This window comes from Elephantulus edwardii, unplaced genomic scaffold (genome assembly GCF_000299155.1).
Source record: "Elephantulus edwardii isolate Elephantulus edwardi_28Jun2011 unplaced genomic scaffold, EleEdw1.0 scaffold00062, whole genome shotgun sequence".
Lineage (NCBI taxonomy): Eukaryota > Metazoa > Chordata > Mammalia > Macroscelidea > Macroscelididae > Elephantulus > Elephantulus edwardii.
The window spans coordinates 14533354-14556812 of NW_006399812.1; the positions used below are offsets into that span (position 1 = coordinate 14533354).

The 23459-nt window shown below is 45.3% G+C and overlaps 1 protein-coding gene across 1 annotated transcript in view; it reads right to left on the reverse strand.

The window, feature by feature from the left end:
* The window catches only part of ANKRD27 (ankyrin repeat domain 27 (VPS9 domain)), a 41251-nt gene that overhangs the window by 5871 nt on the left and 11921 nt on the right, over positions 1 to 23459 (reverse strand). The window contains exons 12-23 of the mRNA XM_006887869.1: positions 17439 to 17531; positions 15850 to 15977; positions 15173 to 15255; positions 13170 to 13285; positions 12644 to 12736; positions 10757 to 10954; positions 9310 to 9369; positions 9078 to 9197; positions 7953 to 7997; positions 7102 to 7224; positions 2594 to 2791; positions 1530 to 1649 (exon numbers count right to left, since the gene is read on the reverse strand). Coding sequence (XP_006887931.1) covers positions 1530 to 1649; positions 2594 to 2791; positions 7102 to 7224; positions 7953 to 7997; positions 9078 to 9197; positions 9310 to 9369; positions 10757 to 10954; positions 12644 to 12736; positions 13170 to 13285; positions 15173 to 15255; positions 15850 to 15977; positions 17439 to 17531 — 1377 coding nt within the window. The remainder of the gene's footprint in view (positions 1 to 1529; positions 1650 to 2593; positions 2792 to 7101; positions 7225 to 7952; positions 7998 to 9077; positions 9198 to 9309; positions 9370 to 10756; positions 10955 to 12643; positions 12737 to 13169; positions 13286 to 15172; positions 15256 to 15849; positions 15978 to 17438; positions 17532 to 23459) is intronic.

Here is a 23459-nt window from a genome sequence, read left to right on the forward strand (position 1 = left end):
ATAAAATCCCTTCAACTTTTTATGCAAGTCTGAAAATTTCCATAGTAAAATGTCAAGGGTTAGAGTTACACTGAGAAAAAGAGTTAGGTACAAAGAAGCCACTGCAGCATTTATCATCATAGGAGAAATAAAAAGAAAGGTTACCTAAATAGAAGAACTGAACCTGTTTAAAAAGAAAAATACTTATCTTTTTAATGAAAAATTTTCTTGTTAAATGGAAAAACAAAAACACAACCAACAAAAAAAACCCCACCACCACAGTAGCAAATACTGGTCTAAACTATATACATTTTCAAAAGTCCATGGCCTTCACAATTACTTGTTATGCATCAAAAAGCTGAACAGTGACTAGGGATGATAGAGAACTGATGCCTTTGAGTGGTGGTGCTAAAGAAGAATGTTGAATATACCATGGACTGCTAAGAGAACAAACAGGTTCACCCTGGAGAGGTGAAATCAGGCTGCTCCTTGGTGGCAAGGATTCTGAAGCTCTGTCTGGTATACTCTGGACATGTTGCAAGAAGCCCTTTGAGAGGAACGTCATGCTTGGGAGGGTGGAGGGACAGCGCAGGAGAGGAAGACATCCGATGAGAAGGACTGACTCAGTGACTGGGGTAATAGGGGTAGATGTGTCGGAGACAATAAGGTTGACTCAGGATAGAGCAGGGTTCAGAGCTCTAGCACACAGGATCACAATGAGTCACAGGCAACTTGCTGGCACATAGCAACAATTAAAACTAATGGCTGCTGAGAAGGAGGGTTATTTGCCAGTTGGTTTTTCCTTCATTGCTTTTAATTCTTTATCTTACAATCAACATATGTAACCTTGATCAAGACCAAAAAAAAGAGATACTGTTTTAAGAAGTATCCTTTAAAGACTAAGAGTTTTCATTCAGGGCAGTTAAAAAAAAAACGTGCCAACAGTGGTAAATGGGGCACAACCTAACAAAAACTCAGTGCCATCAGGCTGGAACCCCCATAGCTGACCCCTGAGTAGGATTCACAGGCTGAAGATGACTCGAAAAGAGACTGGCCTTCCGTCTCCTGAAGAGGCACCAGTGGGTTCAAACACTAGAGAGGCCCAACCCTGGATTAACAGCGCTATTCCCTATGGGCAGAGTGACTCTGATTAATGCCAGTAAATGTAAAATTTATAAAATGTAAAATGTCACTGATGTAAAAATGGTTGAAATGTTTTGTGTAACACACTCATCACAGAAAACAGAGGATGGAGAATTATAGTAATGTGAAGGACATTAAACTTATACTTCAGATAGCAACTCAACTTACCCCTAGTTATGAATCAAACCTTCAGCCTAAGCAGAGTCTAAGATCTGAAGCACGGTCCCTGGGATCTCATTTCCCACCACAGAATCTTACACAGAAAATGAAGGCAAAGGTGCAGAGGCCGACCCTTTCCATTCACCAGTGCCCGGCCAGAGGCGAGAGCGCTGCGTGAAAGCCCTTGAGGTTATGCCTATTATGACCAGGCCCCAGGCTCTGTCACCACAGTCAAGGAGCTGTCCTACCTGCAGTAAGAGTGCTGCGACTTCATGATACCCTCTGGAACAGGCATAAATGAGGGGTGTATTTCCACTTAGATCCTTTTTGTTGGGTTTTGCACTCAAATCTAATAGATACTTCACCACCTGGTCCAAGAAGAAATTTTAATTATAATTTGCAGGGTGAAAAAAATCCTCCAACAAAATATTGTATTGCCTTTTCTATTAAGTTCTTTAGAAACATATTAGACCCTCAGGAAAAAAGCAAAAGTAGACTAACTGAAGGGAAGCAGGGATTTACACCTGGAGAGGACCTACTGTGTGCCAGACAGTGTGCTGGGGACGTGTTCATTTGCTTTCCTTTTGGAGAGGTGGACTTACCAGTCCAGTTGTACAGATTAGGAAACTGATGCTCGAAGCACTGTGCTAGGTAGTGGGAGAGATGGAAGACCTGGAATATGACCTCTATCTTTAAAAGTCTACTATAGAATTTTAAAAGGGAAAGTGTGTGTGAGAAAGTGAAAGAGAACATTTCAAAAGGAAAACTTTCAAGGAAGAGTGTGGAAAAATCACTAAAATAGCAGAGGTTAGAGGGCTGATGGGGTGAAGAAAGGCAAGATGCTCGAGGCCCTTGAGACAGGGTGATAAAATGCATAGATAAAGGGGAATTAAATAAAGCAACGTATATATATGAATGACTGTCTAAGACACAATGTTCATGAACGATTATATACAAACCAACTAAAAAACAGAAAGATCTATAAAATGTGTTATATATTTAGAAAAGAAAAAAGAGGACTTTAAAACAGTTATTGCTTCCACAGGTCCGTCTATATGGACGCTGGCCGTGGGATGTAAAGATACAAAGATTATCACGGGCAGAACTTTGAAAGCCCAAACGCCAAAGACAGCCACCAGTGGAGCTGGAGTCAGAACAACTCTGAGCCACCCAAGCGCTGACGGCAGTGTGGCTGCGGCTGTGCTGTGAGAGGAAGGAAATGTCTCGATCCTCTGTCACATCCGCACCCAGGGAAGGTCTAACCAAACCAAGCACTCCCGACACCCCCCCCCCCCGGAGACAGAGCCCAGACCTGAAAGTGGCCCTTCTGGCAGGCCAGGTGCAGGGGGACAGCCTGGTCCGCATTTCTGATCTCTGTGTTGGCGCCATGCTTAAGCAGGAGGAGGACGAGGTCAGCCCGGCCGTGCACAGCAGCGACGTGCAGAGGGGACGAGCCATCCTGGTTGGTCACGTTCACACCAAGCCCACTGGCAGGAACCTTTGCCAGCTTCTGTCAAGGACAGAAAATGGAACGAGAAATCCCATTAATATATCTGTGTTATGAGGCTGACAGAGTTGAGGCTGTTCACTTCTACATCCCTGAGCAAAACTTAGAAGGCCAGTGGGAGGCAGAATCAAACTGAGGACAATTATTTCTGAAAAGAATTTTTGGAAGCAGGAGTAGCATCCACTTCCTAAACAACACACCTCTAGAAAATCTATGAACTTAGAGGCTTCGGGCGTTTTGTTCATAGGGTCGCTACGAGTTGTGCTTATCTCGAAAGCAAGCAACAAAAACATGATATATTAAAAAAAAATTAACTTCCTTCCCAACATTTAGTACCCCAGCTTTAATGATGCGTGAGAGCCTATTTAAGTGCAGGCAGTAATTCCACAGGGAAGGAAAGGTGGCTGCTGTCACCTGGTGCTGAACAGGTGGATCCCCTTACAGGGGAAAACCTGTGTGTCAGCCCTTCTCCCAGCAAACACAAAAGCCCCTGAATGCTTAAATGTATAAGCTACCACTACAAAACTTCTTGTACACCAGGGAAAGTAAAGATTCTTAGATAAGATACAAAAAGCATAAACTATAACAATTGTAAATGTTTACTTTTTCAAAGATACAGCTGAGTATAAGAACAGACAAGCCACAGAGAGGGAGAAGGTATCTGCAATCTATGTGCTTGACAAAGAGCTTAAAGCCAGACTACATTAAACAACAGGGAGAAAACAACAAAGACTTCGACCAGGAAATCTGATTTTAAAGGAAAAAACCCAAAATCTGAACAGCTGTTTCACAAAAGAAACAGGTCAATGAGTCCATAAAAATACATTCAACATTAGTAAATGCCGATCAAATCCAAGACTGAGAAGAACACAAGTTAGACCAGTGGCTGCCAGGCTCTGGGACCGGGGGAAGGGATGATGACAAAGGGTGAGGCGAGACTATCTTCTTAGGTAAGAGGGTCCAGGGCAGTGGATACATGGCCATATGTTTGTCAAAACCCATTAAATAGCTCATGAAACTATGACAGATTAAAAAAGAGATTTTACCATTTATCAATTTACCACAAAAACTCACAATGAGATGAAAAAAAGTACTGCTTCAGCTTGAGCAAGCAAGGTCATGTCATCTGCGTCTCACTGGTTGTTGAAGACTCTTCCTGATACTATTTTCAAATAGTCCAGCTTTTCAAATTCTTTCTTCACAACAGACTCAGTATGAGTTAACCCACTGAACAAGGCTTACAGTCGGAAACCCCAATGGGAGGTTAATGAGCTGGAACCCACGTGACAGCAGGTGAGTGCTTGTTAATGACATGCAGTGATTTCCACGGTGGGCTGGATCACCATTCTTTGATTAGAGGACAACACGCTTCTACCACCACCAGAGCTTCTTTGGACCACAATTCTTTGGAATGGGCACAACCGAGGATCTCTTCCAGTTGGCTAACCAGATCTTTGATTTCTTGGCAGACACAAGTGAGCACGTCCAGGGCTGCATTTGTTGAGAGCCTTTATTTGGTAATCCATCAATTCCTCGAGTTTATTTTTGCCAGTGCCTGGAGTGCAACCTGGATTTCTTCTTTCAGTACTACTGGTTCTGAACCATGTGATACTGAGATGGCTCACTACTGACCAATTCTATTTGATACAGTGACTCCTTGTATTCCTTCTGTCATTCAATATTTTGCCCATGTTGTTGTTAGGTGCCATTGAGTTGCATATGGCTCACAGCAACCCTATGAACAACAGACATCTTCATCAACTTTCACATACTTGAGCCCACTGCTGTGTCAATCCATCCTGTTTGGGGTCTTCTCTTTCGCTGCCTTTCACTCCGCCTTTCCAAGCATGATGTCTCTTTCTAAAGAATAGCCTCTCCTAGCAGCATGTCCACAGCATGAGACACAATTTCACCATCTTTGCCTCCAATGAGCACTCTGGCTGCACTTTTCCCAAGACATTACCTGTTTTTTCTTGTGATCCATGAGACTTTCAGCACTCTCCTGCAACGCCACAACTCAAAGGCATCAATTCTTCTGTCATGTTTATTCACTGTCCAGCTCTCAGATGAGCCACAAATAACTGAAAAGACCATGGCCTGGCAGAATCCTTCAATATTACAACTTGACTCTTGGGTCTTTGCTTCCAAGATGACAAAGGGAGAGAAACAACGATCGGGCCCAAAGGGCCGCAGCCACGTGAAGCCTACTGGCTGCACAGATTGCACTGTGTACCCAAAGACGAGGCAATTAACAAGTTTGTCATCTGAAAGTAAGTAGCTGCAGCTACAGGCAGGGACATTTCCAAATCGCGTGTCTTCAATCCACACAAGCTCTCCAAGCTCTGTGAACCGCACTATTGTATGAGTCGTGCTGGTGACAGCAAGGAGGCAATGAGCCATTCTCTTGAAGCCCAGAGGGACAGAACACCTCCACCCAGATTTAGAACTGCAGGTGCTGCCCCATGACCTCCGCCAAAACCTCTATAAGGATTTGATTCCTTAAAGGCTGAAGAATAAACTAACGTGAAAGAAAGTAGAATGAAAATTATACTTTGAAAAAGAAATTATTATAACTTGAGGCTTGAGATTCCCACACCCCGTTCTTTCAGCTTGAGAAATGCTGAGCCTGTTTTCCCCTGCGTTTTTTTTTAACACCAGCTCTTTGCTTTATCTTCTCCAGCTGCCCTTTGAAATCTTCTGTTTATTTGAGCTTCTCTACATAGAGGATGTTTCAGAGTCTGTTCCAACATTCATCTGGGTCTATTTTAATGACCTTTTATTCATATACTATTTCCTTGACATCAGCTCACAACTGGTCGGGTCTTCTCTGGTCATTACTTATACAAAATTCTACCATACAATCTCTAGGTGTCATTTCTATCCCAGCCATATTTCCCAGCTACTGGTCCTTCTTTTGACCTCATGATTGCATGTTTGATCAATTTCCATCTTTCACTTAAGAGGTTATTGTGTAAATCTGAATTACAGTCATTCACAGGGCTTCATTGTATACATATGGATATTCTTCTATCACTGACAGTATTGGCCTTCAACATATAGCTTGAGATGTCTTTTCAATGATGAATGCAACGCCATTCTCTTTATCATTCCCAGCATGGCAGACCATACAACCCTGTCTGATTCAAAATGCCCAGCAGCAGTCCATTTCTGATCAGCTGTAATTTCCAATTCATACTACATTCCACATTCCAAATACTAACACATGTTTACATATGTTTCTCTTCATTTTGCGTCATGTCACATGACTTTTTGTTTCATTTGCTGAATGTTTTATTCATACCATTTAGCTCCTCTACCTTACTGGGAATGTAATTATCATATGCCCCAGCAATGGTGCTCTTGGAGAAATGAAAACTTAGGTTCTAGAAAAAAAAATCTTGGAAAGTATTCATAGTAATATTGCAAATCCAGAAACAACTCATGTCCTTCAATAGATAAGTGGTTAAAGAAACTTTAGTATATACATACCAGGGCGACTAAGCTGTAAAGAAATGAACTGTTGTTCACATAAAATGTGGTATAGAAAATAAAAAGCTTTATAGTTTTTGAAATAAAAATTAAAAAAAATTATATAATGTATGATTACATGTTACGGTTTTGAAATGAAAACATCCTAGAAATGAAGACCTGGTCAGTGATGGCTAACGGTTAGGGATGAGGGCAGTGTAAGGAAGGACAAAGGGGAAGGTGAGTATGGTCTTAGAAAGGGAACATGACTGTGTGGGAACAGAACTTCGCTACGTCTTGAATATGATGGTGGACAGCAAAAATCTATACGTGATATCAAATACACATACACAAATGAGGACAAGTCAAACTTCGAACAGGTAAGCTCAATAGTCAATCAATATCAGTATCTTTATTCTATAGTTTTGCAAGATGTTACCATTAGGGAAACTGTGCTGGGTCTGCACTTGGATAGGACCCTCCCTCGGAGAGGACATCAGTAAGAGTACAGCTAGAAGCAATGCAACAAGCGTGTGGGAACCTGCAACCATGCACGTTCTCGAGCATGACCGTTTGTAAACTCCTGGTAAGTGGCTAAGGGGACTAGACAGTAGGGCCACAGCTCCAACACTAAGCATGCCCTTGCTAAGTGACCTGTCCATTCAGAAACAGGCAACCCAGCCAGACGTCAGCTTCTATCTGCCCTGAGCTCATTAATCCCCTCCATCTCCACAGAATAACTCCTCCTAGCCACTCAGCGCCTAATCTGGCTGAGTCGCAGAGACCATCCGTAAGGGGAAGAAAGAACTGTCCCTGTGTCCCTCCCCACAGAAGCCACGCCAGACCTTTTGAGCGGGGGCACACTTGACGCACTGGCACAAGGGGTGACAAAGCTCAAGGTCCACTGCAGTGGCAGGATCCTCCGCTTCGTCCAGCTCCTCCTCCGTCCACTCCAGAAGGTAGCGCACCTATGTTGGATGGTCAAGAGAAACAGGTACTTCAAGCACATCCCCGGTCCTCTCCAAACTACAGACATACACAAACATACAATTAACAGTATCCAATTCAGGCTCAGCCACCAAAGTCATCTGCAAATGGTTTCTGCTCCCTCATGAAGATTCTAGGGTTCATCTGAGCCCACACCTTCCTAAATCCTTTTAACGCTAATAGGGAGAGATTAAGCTACCATTTCTGCAGCTGGTGTTAGAAACTGTTTTGTTCTGTCTTATCAAGAGGCTGACTGATGATTCTCCGGAGTCATCACTTGAAAACCAAATTATTCATATTCCAGAGTGTATTATAATCAGATCCCAGTAATTTCTGCCCAAAACCTCCAATCCAGTCATTGGCAAAAAGTACTCTTGAAACAGGCATCCTTATAAAACTCTCTTGTCATGTCATTTAGTTAGTGACCCTAATTTGGAAGGTCTCAAGGCCCAGGAGGCAGTCCCAATCCTCAATGCTGCTTTGGAGTCACAAGCACCTACTCCTGGCTCTCCCCTCCCCTCATCTACTTCACGCTGATTAGAAGGGGAAACACAGCACTGGCATTACTTAATACACCCTTTTCTATGTGAAACTGAATGAAGAGTCCATGTGATGTGGTCTGTAACAGAATCAGAGACAGGACCTAAGAACTGCATTCAGCTATTTCAACCAAGACTGAGCTCTTAAAAATCCCCCTCTGAAAACTCACCATTTCCTGATCTCCATCAGCAACAGCTCTTAAAAGTTTTTCTACCTTAATAAAAGGAAAAAGAATGTTGGGAAAATGATCTTACTGGCAGTGTAATACTAGAAAAACGTAAAATGGCATTCTGAGAAACTAGTAGCTTTCATTTCTCCCATTTGAGTAGTTTTAACATCCTATTTCTTAATATCTCACAAACAGATACCCAATACTGCTCGGACAGGGCTTCCGAGGCGGTTGTGAGCATGTGCAGACTGCATTACCATTTAAGGAGTAACTGCATTTTATATGGAACGGCAAGATGCTGGTCACCTTCATCACAAGCGCCTTCTACGTGGTCAGCCACCCCTCTGGTTTAGAACTTCATATGCTCAGCTCCCTTTTCCCACCAGCTCACAGGGCTCCAAAGGTGGACACACTTGCTCCAGATTTCAAATTTTCTGTTAAACCTTGGAGTGTATCTTCTGGTTTTCTTTGGGTTAATTTTTGCCTAGAACTCTGCTTATTAGGCCACATGCTAGGGATGACGGGAAGGAGGACTGAGTCAGCGAGGGCGCCCCATGCACAGGGCAATGGTGGAGCAAGCTGGAGCATGTCCACACCACGGTCTGCACTGCATTTAACCAGGGAGGGAGTCCTAGGGGTGCTGATGTCAAACTCTTATGTAAAAACCAAAATAAGGTATAAATCATAAATTGGCTTTCACAAAATGCAATGGGTCAATGTATTTATAAACTTAAGAAAAGTCAGAAATGCTACACTGTAAGTTGTCAGCAGGAAGTGGAATGAAGAAGGGAAAAAATATCTTACTTTACAAAAGAATAGTTTGGCGAGCCCCTCACCACCACACAACTCTCTCCTTTCTCTTTCTCTCTCTCTCTCACACACACTCACACACACACTCTCACTCACTCTCTCTCTTACACACACACACACACACACACACACACACACACACACTCACTCACTCTCCCCCTCAGAGAGCAGACTTTGCAGACTCATCTTGAGGGTTTCAACCCACCCCCAGAGCAGAGGTGTGGCCTCAGCAGTAACCGGTGAGCCCGCTGAACGGGCAGCACCTCCATATAGGCAGGGCCACAGCGTCCTTGTCCTGCTGCGGGGAAGCCTCACCTCTCTGTAGTCCCTCCTGGGATCCTCTTGCCTCGAGCTTGCCGACGCAGAGGAGAAGCTGGACGTGGAGGAGCCCTGACTGATGGAATCCACAGAGCGCTGAGGGGACTGGGCAGGGACCTGCAGTGAAGGCATACAGGCCAGAGGAGACATGAGCACACAGACATGAGAGGGCCCGAAGGGAGGCCCCTGACCTTAGATCTAACCAGCGAGCACAGCCCCATCCATTTACCTCCAAAGATTTCTGCCTCCTTTCAAAGGTCTGATGACTGGCTTCCATTATAGACAAAATCTAAGAGGATTAAAAAAGACATGAAAACTACTGAGTGAATGGGTAGCAAAGAAGCACCATCGCCCTTTATACCCCAATGCCTGCCTGTCTCCTTGGACATTAGCACTCCAAGTCTCCAGTCACACAGCCCAGGTCGGTCTGTCTGTCCATTCTTCTCTATTTTGCACACAAATATACACACCCTGGGATACACTAAGAAACCAAAGCCCAGAGCAGGTGGGGACATACATAAGAACACAGGAAACCGAGCTTCCTGCCATCACAGTATATCCCAGCAGGGGGAGTTAGTGCTCCCAGAGAAGCAACCCAGACACAGACCAGGCCTCAGAGCTACCAGGTCCAGTTCCCAGGCCTCATCCACCAGCACTCACAGACTTCAACAAGGAGAGCTCAGAGCCAAGCCAAGAAGCTGCTGCCCCCTGCCCTCAGCAGAGCGCCTATGGAAGTGGCCTGCAGGGGGAGCTATAGAGGCAAAGGAGCCCCCTTCCCAGCATCTGCCCTCAGAATGGGCAGCACCATTCAGCCCCAGGCACCTGCAGCTAACAGGACGTGACGGTCAAGTGGACAAGTGACACCTCTCCTAGAGTCAGCAGCAGGGAGTTACACCTTCAAATGCTGTGCTGCCTCCAAAAAAAGACACAAATGAGCTGAAAACCCACCCTAGAAGAGAGCCAGTGAACCATCACGAGGGTCAATGCACTAGAACCCTGTGTGCTGTCCACACGGCTGGGTCCTGGGGGCACAGGCCTCAGGGTCACTCAGCACTCCCACGTCACTGTAGCCATCCTCCTCCTGGAGAGCCATCCCTTCAACCCTGCCTGATGCCAAGAGCAGCACCCCAAGACGTAGCGTCAACAAGCTGCCCCATCATGTTACCCAAAACCCTACACGCTTCCAGGGCTCATTACCAGAAACAGTGAACGAGTCCAGTAATGGGGTCACCTGAGGAAGAAACTACACCGAGCCACGTTCAAACGTGACTAACAAGGAGTGGTTCCTCAGGAGCTGGGGTGGCATCCCAGGGAAGCCGGCTCGGCGGGCATGTGCTGTTTTCATGCCCCATCCCCGGCATCTGTTTTTCTGGTCACAGCCCTTGACCCATTTTCAGCCACCCCATCTGCTGACAAATCAATGGCACTCGGTGGCCAGGGCAGACTCTGCTGGGAGCAGCTCCTGGAACAACACTGCTAGCAAACCCAAAAATCATATAAATTAGTAAAAACCCCATTAACAAGCAAGTCCTAAATGCAGCAGAGAGCGAGCGGGCCAAGTTCCGTCCTCAGAAGCTAATGTATAATTTGTTCAGCAAGGCAAGGACGTCATCTATGGACCTGGCTTTTACTTCTTTTTTTAAAGTCCTATTCTGCCCAGCGATGAAAAATGGTACCTTTGAGTTTAGCGCACACTGGAGTGGTGTTTCCTTCAGCCTGTTCTGGATCTCCGTGGATGCTCCGTTTTGTAGCAGCGTCTCTATGATGCCCTGGTAACCCCAGCGTGCAGCGATGTGTAAGGGAGTGTCCCCTTTCTCGTTCCCAATGTCCAGTCGGCACGTATGCACGTCATAGTAGACCAAAGCCTTCACGCACTGCGGGCAAGTGGGCAGATGCTACCATCAACGAGCGTGCTGAGCTGGGGGCCATGTCTGCTCACTCCAGCCTCCATCCTCGTCCCAGCTCAGCCCAGCCCCTACGACTCAAGCACATGTGTGTGCACAGAACGGTAAACCTCAAGGGTTTCACTACTGATCAGGTTATTGTTAACTTTGTGTCACTGAGTGGGAACCGACTCACAGCTGACCCTCCAGTTGGTTTTCAGAGGCTCTAAGTTTCACAGTAGGAAACTGCCCATCTTTCCCCTGAGGAGCATATGGATTCAAACTGCCTGACTCTGGGTTGGCAGCCCAAAATCTTTACCCACTGGGCCCTCATTTTTCCCCAAAAGAACTCAAATGCCTGCAGGAAAGTTGACTGACTTGGTGATGTATCCATGAGCAGAGCAGATACCACAGGCTGGCCCTTGGCTCGCATCTGGGACCACAGATTCTAGTTCTGAATCTGATAAAGGTGGTCAGTGTGCCTTAATGGTTTGTACAACAATGTGGTTTATGCTAAATATCTCCTTTTCTCCTGGGATTCTGGAATTCGGGGACATGCTATCATAGACCGCCTTCTTGACCAATTCCAACAAAAATCTTGGGCGCTGAGTCTCTAATAAGCATCCCTGGTTGACAACACCTCCTACACGGTGTCCTCTTACAACTCGATGCTGGAGGCACTAAATGTGTATGTGTGTGTGTGACTCTCCTGGGAGAGAAGTCTTGGGGTATCTGTCCTTGTTTTCTCTTAACTTCATCCCACGTAACCTTTCCCTTTGCTGACTTTGCTTTGTAACCATTAACTGTAACAAATCTTAGCCATGAGCACAACAGCACCCTGTGTCCTAAAAGTCATCCAGTGAGCCACTGACCCGAGAGAGGTCTTAGGGACTGTGCCCTGCTCCACATGACTGACTGCTGTGCACCCTGTTAGGAAGGGGTGAGATCCAGTTACTGATAATCCAGTTAGTATGCCATATTTTGCACATTTATCCCAAACCCAGTTTAAACCAATGTATTTACCAATCCACCTGTGTATCCTCTAAGAACCAGATGAGCTCTGGTGGCCTAGTGCTAAGGAGCTGTGCTGCCAACCTGAAGGCAGGCAGCTTGAATCCATCAGCTGCTCCATGGGAGAAAGATGGGCAACCTCCTCCTGTGTGTTTATGATGCCTCTGAAAACCCAGTGGAGGGTCAGTTATGAGTCGGTTTTGACTCAATGGTACATAATGACAACAAAAGCAATCTGATACAATAGGAAAGAAAGGAAATTATTTCATTTCCCAATACAAGAATGAGAAATTTTTAGATTTCTATCATTTCAGTATGGCTTCTGCAATTAAATTTGAAAAACCACACACCACCTGTCCCAGTAACTATCAAGTACCAACTCCTCCTAATAATTGTTGCAAAGCCCCATCAAGGAGAAAACTGACCCTCCAGCGGGTTTTCAGAGGCAGCAAATCACAGAGAGGAGACTGCCCATCTTTCTCCCATGGGCAGCTGGAAGATTCGAACCACACGCCCTTGAGCTGGCAGTGCAATTCCTTATTACTATGCCACCTGAGCTTCCTACTCCCAATAATTACCAGTCACAAACCCCACAATAAGTGAACTACACTCTCCCGCTCTCCACGGGCAGTGAAGGGGCAGCACAGCCCCTCCAGCAGGTCCACTTACGTCTTCGTGCCCGTGGGTGCAGGCCAGGTGGAGAGGCGTGCTGCCATTGTTGTCCTGCATGTCGGCACAGGCTTTGTAGTGCAACAGCAAGAGCTTCCAAAGGAAGAGAGAAAGGCAGGTGAGCGCCAGCAGACCAGGTACGGGCCAGCGCAGGGGGTCTGCATCTTCTAAGGGTGGGGAAGGTGTTTCTATTCTAAATCTTATTTACTTACAAGTGCTAGTAAAATCCTATCTCCTTCATCTTTCCTTGCAAAACGTTTAGAGATTGGTGAGGAAGTTTTGACCCCATCCTTTTTCCATCCACCCCCAATTATCAAGAAGCTTCAGCTGGAAACCTAAGGCCTCTGTTCAGTGAACCCAAAGGGAGGGACCACACACTCCCAGCCTATAGAGCAGAGCTGGCCTGCCAGTGTGGAGGCCTGGAGGCAAGACACCAGGGGTTTGAGCACAGCACACCCACAAAATATGCACCCAGAAGAGTCACATCATCTGTGCAGCCGCGCACCATGGCGGCCCTGCTGCTCACCGTCACGCTCTGATAGCCCTTCTGGCACGCCAGGTGCAGAGGGGTTGACCCGTGGTAGTCGGTGGCATTCACCACGGCACCTCTGGAAACCAGGAGGTCAATGAGGGATGCCTGCCCTGCAAACAGAACCACAGCATTATTTCATGCCTCACGGCCTGGCATGAAATATGTCAGTAGGTATTTTTATGCCTGAATTAGATCATTAGATCTGATGTCACATCAGATGCTACAAATGCAGAATCTATAAGAATAGTTAGAGACCCAACTCGAGTCTAAATTTCAACAAGAGATAATGGACAAGGGCCTCCGATGTCCACAGAGACTCTACGGCTCATCAATTCATGTTTTTGTCGTCGATGTATGCTGTCAAATCAGAACCAACTCACAGCTGACCCTCCAGCAAGTTTTCAGAAGCAGTAAATGGCATGTGAGGAGACTGCCCATCTCTGTCTTGTGGATTTGAACCACGTGCCTTACAGGTGGCAGTGCAGCTCCTTACTCCTAGGCCACCAGCGCACCCCATCAATTCACAGGATGAGGTATTTTGTAGCTATTAAGAGATGTACAGAGCTGCATGGAGAATGTTCTATATAGTCAAATGAAAGCACAGTACATAACGGTGTGACTTCCTTGTATTTTATATATACGTGAATACAAGTTTGCAGACATTCCAAGCAATCATTAATCAATACTATCTCCAGGGAACGGGAGGTTGGCAGGTGATATTGGGGAATGTCTGTCCACCAGCCGTGTGTACTTTAACAGAAGACTGCAATGGAATAACCAGATCGGGATGGTGACAGTGTTCACACACTGTCAAGAATGTCACCAGTGCCCCCGAGCAGCCGGTACAGAAGTGGCTGAATGAGAACCTAACCTGCCATGTAAATATTTTCTTTTAAAAAAATATGGAACTCTTCACAAATTTGCATGTCATCCTTGCACAGGGACCATGCTAATCTTCTCAGTATCATTCCAATTTTAGTAGATGTGCTGCCAAAGTGAGCAAGAAATCCTTGGGGTTGGGGAGAGACTGAGTAAGATGGGTTCAATGATGTGTGCTGCACTGAGGCGGAGGAGGGAGGGAACTGTTTAAAAGAGATATATAACTGGGTGTTTCTGTCATCACAGGAGTCTAGAGCGAGGGCTGCATGGTGGAGGGGACCTGGGGGGGGGTTTGTGGAACAATGAAAGAATCTTTTACTTTTCCATAATTTTTGACTCATGTACTTATAACTTGTTAGTCAAATTTGTGTCTTCTAGGTTGCAACACCCCCATGATACATCTTCAAGGATATGAACATGTATGGCCAAGCACAATCAATAAGAGTGCATCTAAATTCCAAAATCAATCTCCATAATAGTCTATGTGTTTCCTACTGCCAAAGGGGCCCTTTAGAGTAGTGAGAGAAGATCTTCACCCTGAAACCCACAGCGTCCCTTTTCAGCAGGAAGTAGCTAAGAGAATACGCCATCCCCTTTTCCTTATGAATCAGGGTGAAGTCTCTCTCAGGGAGGAGTGATAGGGAATGGCAAAGGACACACTGACAAAGGAGATTAATCAGAACTGGCTTTGACAAGCATTGTGGCATTTGGACAAGAACAAACTGGGAGGAGGGTAGAGAGAATGGTGCAGCGGTGAATGAATGGAAACCCAAAATCTCTGTAAATGTTTATGAAAATTAATAAGATATAATTATAGAAGAAAAAAAAATAAAACAGCAGTTATTTTTTTTAAAGCAGGACTACAAGAACCCCAAGCTGACAAGTCCAAGAAAGGCCTCATAGTTTGGGCCCCGACTTTCCTTCCCTGGTTCACATGTTCTTCCGGCCAAGAAGGGGTACACTGGCCACTGAAGTCTGCAAAATGTGCCTCTCCTCCTTCCCTTTTGAGGGTGGGCCCACAAGGGAGCCCCCCACCATTCCAACGGCCCCACCCCAAGTTTCTGAGACTTCTGCTGAGCCACCCAGGCACCATCCCTGCGTCTTGACAAGACACGTACCATAGAGAGCAGCCACATGGAGTGGGGTGTGACCCCTGTCATCCCTGGAGAATGGAGTGACGATGGAAGGGTCATTCAGCCTTCTAAGACACGAAGATGCAGAAAAACACAGTAAGGAAATGGACAGCAAAGCCTTTTCCAGGCCAGTCCTGAGACTAGATCATAATCTGCAGCCCGAGCCATGTCTCTCCTACAGAGTCCTGGAGCTCATCAGAGCCCCCGCTCGGGATACTAAAGCATGGAGGTCCTGAAGGATCTCGTTCAGCGTCCTTCACCCAGTTCCACCTCTCAGCCCTCCACTCCCAGAAAAATAACCTGACTAGGAGGTTCTTCTGAACAACAGAATGGGAGACAAGAAACACTATGTGCAGAGGTCGACATAGTGAAGTCACTTGCTGAATGCCCTCCCCATCTCTTCCTCTGAGGGGCTGGGTACACCTGAATCGCACCTCTACAGCATCCAGCCCACCTGTGCCCATGTACTGTTAAACCTCTAGTTCATCTCAGTTTCCGGAGAGGAAAAGAGATGATGTGGCCCCCTCTGCTTTACAGCAAAGGACTCTGAGGTGCAGTGAGGATAATCTCCTTACTCCTAATCACATAGCAACGAAACAGTTCACTCAACCCGGGCCCCGTCTCTGCTCGCCGCGCCCTCAGCCACCATGAGCATCCCTCACCCAGACACGAGCTTCTCACAGTCGTCACAGAAGCACAGAGGGTGACACATCTTTTGGACAGCATCTTTATCGTGGTCTTCTTGGCTCAGAAGCCTTTCTACTTCCTTCTGGTTACCTGATGCAATGTGCTAGAAGGCGGCACCAAAAATACTATCAGTATGAAGAAATTACTCCTGGTTAAGGTGTCAGGTTTCTGAGAGTTCTTACAAGAAACATATATCCAAATACAAATCACAAATGAAGTAATTTGCTTTCTGGGATTTGCTTCCAAATAAATCTAGGCTGGAAGGAGAAAGCGCAGAGGGTCGGGATGAAATGAGAGTGTGTAGCCACTTGGCAATTACTTAAATGGGGTGACGGCTACAGGGAGGCTCCATCATTATACCTTCTCTTTGCTTTGTAAATATTGGAAATTTTCCATAATTAAAAAATAATAATATGGGTGCTCCCCCGAAAAAAGGTAAAGAAGTAGTAGGCAAAGGAGGGTGCTACCTCCTCACCTGAGTGAGGAATCTGCCACGCCACAGGACAGGGCATCGGGGCCCTATTCTTGCTGTATTTAACAGAACCTTGGTTTGTGGGCAAGGAGGAGGTGAGCTGCAGTGAGCAGACCTGAACCACACAAAAAGCCCTGTAGTTCACCACAGGCTCTTCCTCGCCTGCTGTGACCCTAGATGCAGACTCCAGACCGAGTCACGCTTTCTGAACTCCCACTGGGCACGGGGAACTTAGACACACAGCAGACTCCTCAGGGCAACAGGCCCTTGTAATGAAGACGGTTGTTCATGATTCTCTGCTTTGGTGGTTAGGACGTCGTAGTTCCTTTGACTGAAAGGGAGTCTCCCCGCGTGTGGCAGGCATCAGATATGTGTGACGTGCTCACTAAGCTCAAGAATCGCAAAAGAAAGGAAAAAAAAAAAAAAAAGAATCGCTCCTGCTTTCTGCTCCATCCGGATCCGGCATCAGGCTCCTCACTGTCTGACCTCCGGTTCTTTGGACTTGAGCCAGTGGCCTGTCACCTCACCAACTGAGCTTGGATTCATCAGCCCTTACAGCTCTGTGAGCCAGGAGAAGCCTCGAGCTTCATTTCCTTGAGACTAAATCAGTCAACCAACAGACTGATTTTGAGCACAAAAATCTCTCTTTGAGCACAAAATGGACTCTGCTCTCTCTCAGCCTCACTGGTTTTGCTTCTCTTGGGCACCAAGCCCAAGACAGCCCTCATCCTGCCCCAGCAGTCAGATCTGTAATCAAATAGCTGCTGTGTGCCAGGCAAGCACCACCGAGCCTGGCACTGTGCCCAGTCTATGCACACACGGACACCGGAAGCAGGACTCCTCGAGGTGCAGAGAGGCATCAGCTCTGCTGGGGCACTGCCCTACCGGCTTCACCAGAATGCCCTCCAGCGAGGCCACGCGAGCCACACAGGGAAGGACACAGTAGACGTGCTGGTTCCAACTGAAGAACTCCACACTCCTACCACCCACTCTCAGTGCAAAATGAACCACAGTGGATTTTACAGACACTACAGAGGCTCTAAGATGGACGAGCCTCACACCACTATACACAGAAATGTCCAGACATCTCACCTTAAACAAGCAGTCGATGGGAGTTGAAGTCATCTGAGAGAGCAAGTTCATTCTCTGCTTAAGGAACATCCTGTCACCAAACCCCTCAGATTCCTACAGAAGGGGAAAAAAACACCAATTAGGCTTATTCTATTTCTTGAGTCAGCAGTGCAGGCACCTGAAAAGGGAGGCCCCAGAATGTTCCCTGCCATTTCCCACAGGACAGGACCCACGGTGACATCTTCCCCACCTCACAGCTGGCTCTTCGCACTGAGCTGGGGAGCAGACCCTCAGCAGCCTGGGAGATGGGTTCAGGAAGTGGTAGCTCCAGAGATGTTTCCTGATGATGAGCCCAGAGCAGCAGCTCAAGGGTGTTCTGTGTGTGTGTGTGTGTGTGTGTGTGTACGGGGGGGGAAGGAAGGGCAAGCGAGCGTGTAAGCGACAAGTAAGAGAAATGAGTCACCTCAAACGTGTGGAATGTAGCACACACACTTAATCTTCTCCCTCTTTCAGACTGTCCTGGCCTTCTCTCCCTCTCAAACACCCACCTTGCCTCCACTGCTTTATCTGTCACTTTACCCAGGATCGACTGACACCAAAACCATCCGATAGGCTGATCTGTCTTTATTTCTTAGTGTCAAGCAGCAGGAAAGAGAGAGGGGTTCTACCTTTTGAACATACTTATTAAAACAGCAGACAACCATTGGCCCTAAATCCTTAAATTGCTGGGAGAATTCCCAAGTTAGAGATCTCATTTGTCATTTCAAGGATCCATCCCAATTAACAAACTCAGATTTCCACATTACAGGTAATGTTTACCTAGACACAATGAACTAGAAGCATACTCCACGTTGTAATGTTTACCTAGACACAACGACCTAGAAGCATACTCTACGTTATATCATTTCCAGAAAGCCACATCACTGCTCACTTGAATGCAAGAGCAGCTCACAGGGTGTGCTACAGGCTACTTCTGGGGTCCTCTTTCCAGGTAAGTCTACCTGCTGGCTTCTCTAAGGTAGTTAACCCAGAACACGAATGGCTCAGCCAGCCACTTCTGCTCCAACTTCTACATCCACTGCGACAGATACACAGATACAGATACACAGATTAACAGATACACAGCAACTTAAAGCCAAGTTGTTCAAGAACAGAGAAAAAGACCATAAATACTGTCTGATCAATCTGACTCTTTAACTCCAGGTAGCCAATGAGGGGTTGTGATAGGGGCAAATCTTCTAAGATTAAATTTTCAAAGAGGAATAAGCTCCAAAAAAGGACAGCAAGTTAGCCAAGGCCTATTTGGAAAAGGAGGAAATAGTGTTTACAGTTGTTGTTCTAAAGAGCTGGAACCAACCCAAGGCTGACCCTCCAGCGGGTTTTCAGAGGCAGTTAATCACAGGAGTTGATGGCCCATTTTTCTCCCACAGAGCAGCTGGCAGATTCGAGCTGCATACCTTTGTGCTGGCAGCGCAATTCCTTACCATTCAGCCACTAGAGCTCCCTAAAAGGATTTATTGTTGTTATGTGTGCCGTCAAGTTGCCTGCGACTCATAGCGACCCCATGTACAATAGCCCTGAAACCTGCTCTATCCTGTGGCAACTTTACTGTCTCTAACACACCTACCCTCACCACCCTAGTCACTGAATCAATCCATCTCATCGATGATTTTCTTCTTTCTCTGTCCCTCCACCCTCCCAAGCATGACATCCTTCTCCAAGGACCTGCCCCTCCTTGCAACATGCTCAAAGTATGTCAGACAAAGCTTCAGAATCCTTGCCTCCAAGGAGCAGCCTGGTTTCACCCTCTCCAGGATGAACCTGTTTGTTCTCCTGGCAGCCTATTAGAAACTCATCACGTGAAGATGACCCTCAGTAAACTGGACTGATGATGCAGTAGCTGCAACACTGGGCCCAAACACAGCAACAACTGCGAGCGTTTCGATCTACTGTGTGCACAGCGAGTTAGAATCCATTCAGGGCACCTGACAACAGCAGCCAAGTGGGGAAGACCAGGAGGTGGCAAAGCTGAAGATCTCCCATGCACCTGCCTAGTTCTGCTTTCCAGTGGTGAGGGAATAATTCCTGTGATGTTTATGCTCTGAAAGCTGACACCTTCATTATGAGCCTGCTTCAAAAATGTTGATGTCACCGAGTGCAATTTATCTCAGAGATGAAATGTCTATTATACAGTAAAACCTGTGACCACTGGAACCTGCAAAAGGGAGAAACTTGTCAGCAAATGAACTTTTAAATATTGTCCACTAACAGAACGACAGGGAAGTGAGGAAGTTCCACTTGGTCAAAGGCAAAAAACTTACCAACTCAGAAAAACAAGCAGTCCTACTGCATTCTGATAGACATTCCTCTGATACTCTTTGCTTTCAGCCAAGATCCATCTGACATCAGCTATATTATCATTAGTACCACAGCCTCTTCTAAACCCAGACTGCACTTCAGGCAGTTCTCTGTTGATGTGCTGTTCCAGTCATTTTTGGATAACCTTAATCTTGCTTGCATGTGATATCAATGATACTGTTTGATAATTTCGGCACTCTGTCAGATCACCTTTCTTTGAAATGGGAACAAATATAGATCACTTCCAGTAAGTTGGCAAGATGGTTGTCCTCCAGATTTCTTGGCATAATTTAGTGAGCACATCCAGGGCAGAGTCTGTTGAAATATGTCAACTGGTATGCCATCAATTCCTGGGGCCTTGCTTTTTCCATTTCTTTCAGAGCAGCTTGAACTTGTTCCTTCATCACCACAGGCTCTTGCTCATTTGTGGTTTCATGAAATTCTTCTGTGTTCGCCAATTCCTTTTGGTACAATGACTCTGTATGCTCTTTTCATCATCTTTTTTCTTTCTTATTAATTTTAATGAACATTTACTGAGATTTTGGATTTCTATTCATTCATCGTTGCACTTTTCTCCCTGTTCACCCACCCCAAACCCAGATCGCGCCTCTCTTTGAAAAGTAAAAGAAAAATCCCTTCATTGGTATACAATCCCACCCTCCCCCACTGTAAGTACACTCCACTATGCAACCTTAATTCTGGACTCTTGTGATAACCATAATACCCTATCATATACCGTTTTAAACTGTTCTCTCGCTCATCTGTTTCAATGCAGTATACATAATTTATCCAGTTTTTCTCAGTCTTACCCCAATCCTGATGTCAGTCCCATTCTAAAACAGTGGTACTATGCAGTATTTGTCTTTCTGTGACTGAGATATTTCACTCAGTATAAGGTTCTCCAGGGTCACCCATTTTGAATAATATTGCATGAGTTCCTTGTTTTTCAATGCAGTAGTATTCCATTGTGTGAATATACCACAGCTTCTCTATCCATTCATTTGTTGATGGGCACTTGGGTTGTTTCCAACTCCTTGCTACTGTGAACAAAGTCGTGATAAACATGGGTATATTATAAACATGCATATATCTGCTTGGATGTCAGTTATGGTCTCCTTAAGGTATATTTCCAGTAGTGGAATTGCTGGGTCAAATGGTATCTCTATTTGCAACTTTTTGAGAACGCGTCATACTGCCTTGCACAGTGGTTGCACCATTTTACCCTTCCACCAACAGTGAATAAGGGTTCCAGTTTCTCCACAAACTCGCCAGCATTTGTTGCTTGCTGTTCTGTTAAATTTTGCTATTAGATATTATGAGATGATATCTGATAGTTGTTTTGATTTGCATCTCTCTTAAGAGCTAGGGATTTTGAACATTTCTTCATGTGCTTGTTGGCCATCTGAAGGTCAAAATTTGGTTAAGTGTCTGTTTATATCCTGTGACTATTTTTCAATTGGATTATTTACCTTTGTCTTGTTGTGGTGCTCAAGTATTTTATCTGACATGTCATTACCAAATACTTTTTCCCAGTCTGTGGCTTCCCTTTTCACCCTGTTGGAGAAGTTTTTGGGTGTGCATAGGGATTTGATTCTTAGAAGGTCCCATTCATCTATTTTATCTTCTCCTGGCTGTACAATTTCCATTTTCTCTTAATGCTTCCTGGGTCATTTAATATTCTGCCCAAAGCATCCTTAAGTTTTGCAACTTGAGGCTTGGATTTGTTCTTAAGTTTTTTCAGCTTAAGAAATGTTGAGCGAGTTTGGCCCCTTTGATTTTCTGACTACAGCTCTTTGCATATTTCATTGTAATACTTTGCTTTGTCTTCCTGCACTGCCCTTTGGAATCTTCTGCTCAGCTCCTTAATATTTTTATTTCTTCCCTTGGCTTTGGCTTCTCGGCATTCTAATGCAATATTCAGAGTCTCTTCTGACATCCATCTTGGTCTTTGCTTCCTACTCTGACTTTGCAATGACCTTTTTCATTCTTCCTGGACGATATTCTTGATATCCTCCAACAGCTCATCTGGTCTTCACTCATTAGCGTTCAAAGCCTCCAACGTGTTCCTGAGATGGTTTTGAAATTCAGGAGGGATAGACTCAAGGTCAAACTTTGGTTCCTATGGACTTAATTTTCCTCAGCTGCAGCCTGTACTTGCATGAGAGTGGTTCTGTTCCACAATCAGCATCTGGCTTAGTTTTCACAGCTGACAATGAGCTTCTCCAGTGTTTCTTTCCACAGATGTAATCAATCTGACTCCTAAGCATACTATCAGGTGAAATCCATGTATATAGCCTGTATTTATGGGCTCCATAATCAACACTCTTGGTAGCAACAGCCAGGAAATTAAAAGACAAATTGCACTGGGAAAATCTGCTGTCACATTCCTCTCCAAAGTACTGAAAAGCAACAATGTCAGTCTGGAGACTAAGGTGTGCCTGATACAGGCCATGATCTTTGCAATTACTTGCTATGTGCTGGACAATGACTAGGGATGACAGAAGGAGAACTGATGCCTTTGAGTTGTGGTGCTGTAGAAGAATGTTGAATATACCATGGACTGCCAGGGGAACAAACACGTTTGTCCTAGAGAGGATGAGAGCAGGCTGCTCCTTGGAGGCAGGGATTCTGAAGCTCCGTCTGACATACTTTGGACATGTTGCAGGGTGGGATCAGTCCTTGGAGAGGGACATCATGCTTGGGAGTGTGGAGGAACAGCGCAAGAACGGAAGACCTTTGGTGAGATGGATTGATTCAGTGACTGGGGTAATGGGGGTAGGTGTGTTGGAGGCAGTAAGACTAGCACAGGATAGAGCAGGGTTTAGGGCTGTTGTACATAGCATCGCTATGAGTCACAGGCGACTCAATAGCACATAACAACAGCAATGAGGAGAGAGAAGTTTTTGCCATCTTTACTATAATTTTTATATTGATAAGGAGAAAAAATATTTTTTCTAATGAGAAAAAATAAAGCTATTCTTTTAGGTAAGAATAGGATATATTTCTATGTACAAGATAATCTCAATTATGTAAAACTTAGTAGCACTCAACTGTTTGGGAAATGCAGTAAAATAAGGAGGAAATTTAGTGGAAACACTTTTGCCTCAGTCGCCCTATCTGGACAGGACTGTGTTCTTTTACAAATGTTTCAACTTAAAACTCTGAAAGATCCTAAAATCAATAGAAAATTATGATCAGCTAAATGGTCAACCTTCAGGCTGTGATACTGAGATCTCATTCTGCTGATTCAAGGATTTTTGTGGTATCTCTGTGTCCTGTCACATTGTCTGGCTTTTATATAGCAAAACAGGCCCGAAGCATAATTTTGATATAAGATTTTTCTAATTCACATAGGAAACACAATCACCTAGCTCAACACACTGACCAGAAAACAGTAACAGGGCCACTGAATGGCACCCATTTATTTATTTCTTGCTTATAGTGATCAAGAAATCCAAAGTCATCGATTCTGGCTTCCTGTGCTACCCATGTCCTTTCAAACATGACAAGGATTAATAATGCAAGGTAAGACAGTGGGATCCCAGTTGACAGACGAACACATTTACAAACCATAGGGTGCTTAGTGCTCAGTTTGCTGGGAGTTTTCAAGAATCCCAGCCCTTAAACAGCTGAGATCATTTGCGAGAAAACTTTCAAAACTCACACCTACCACCCCCCCTCCCC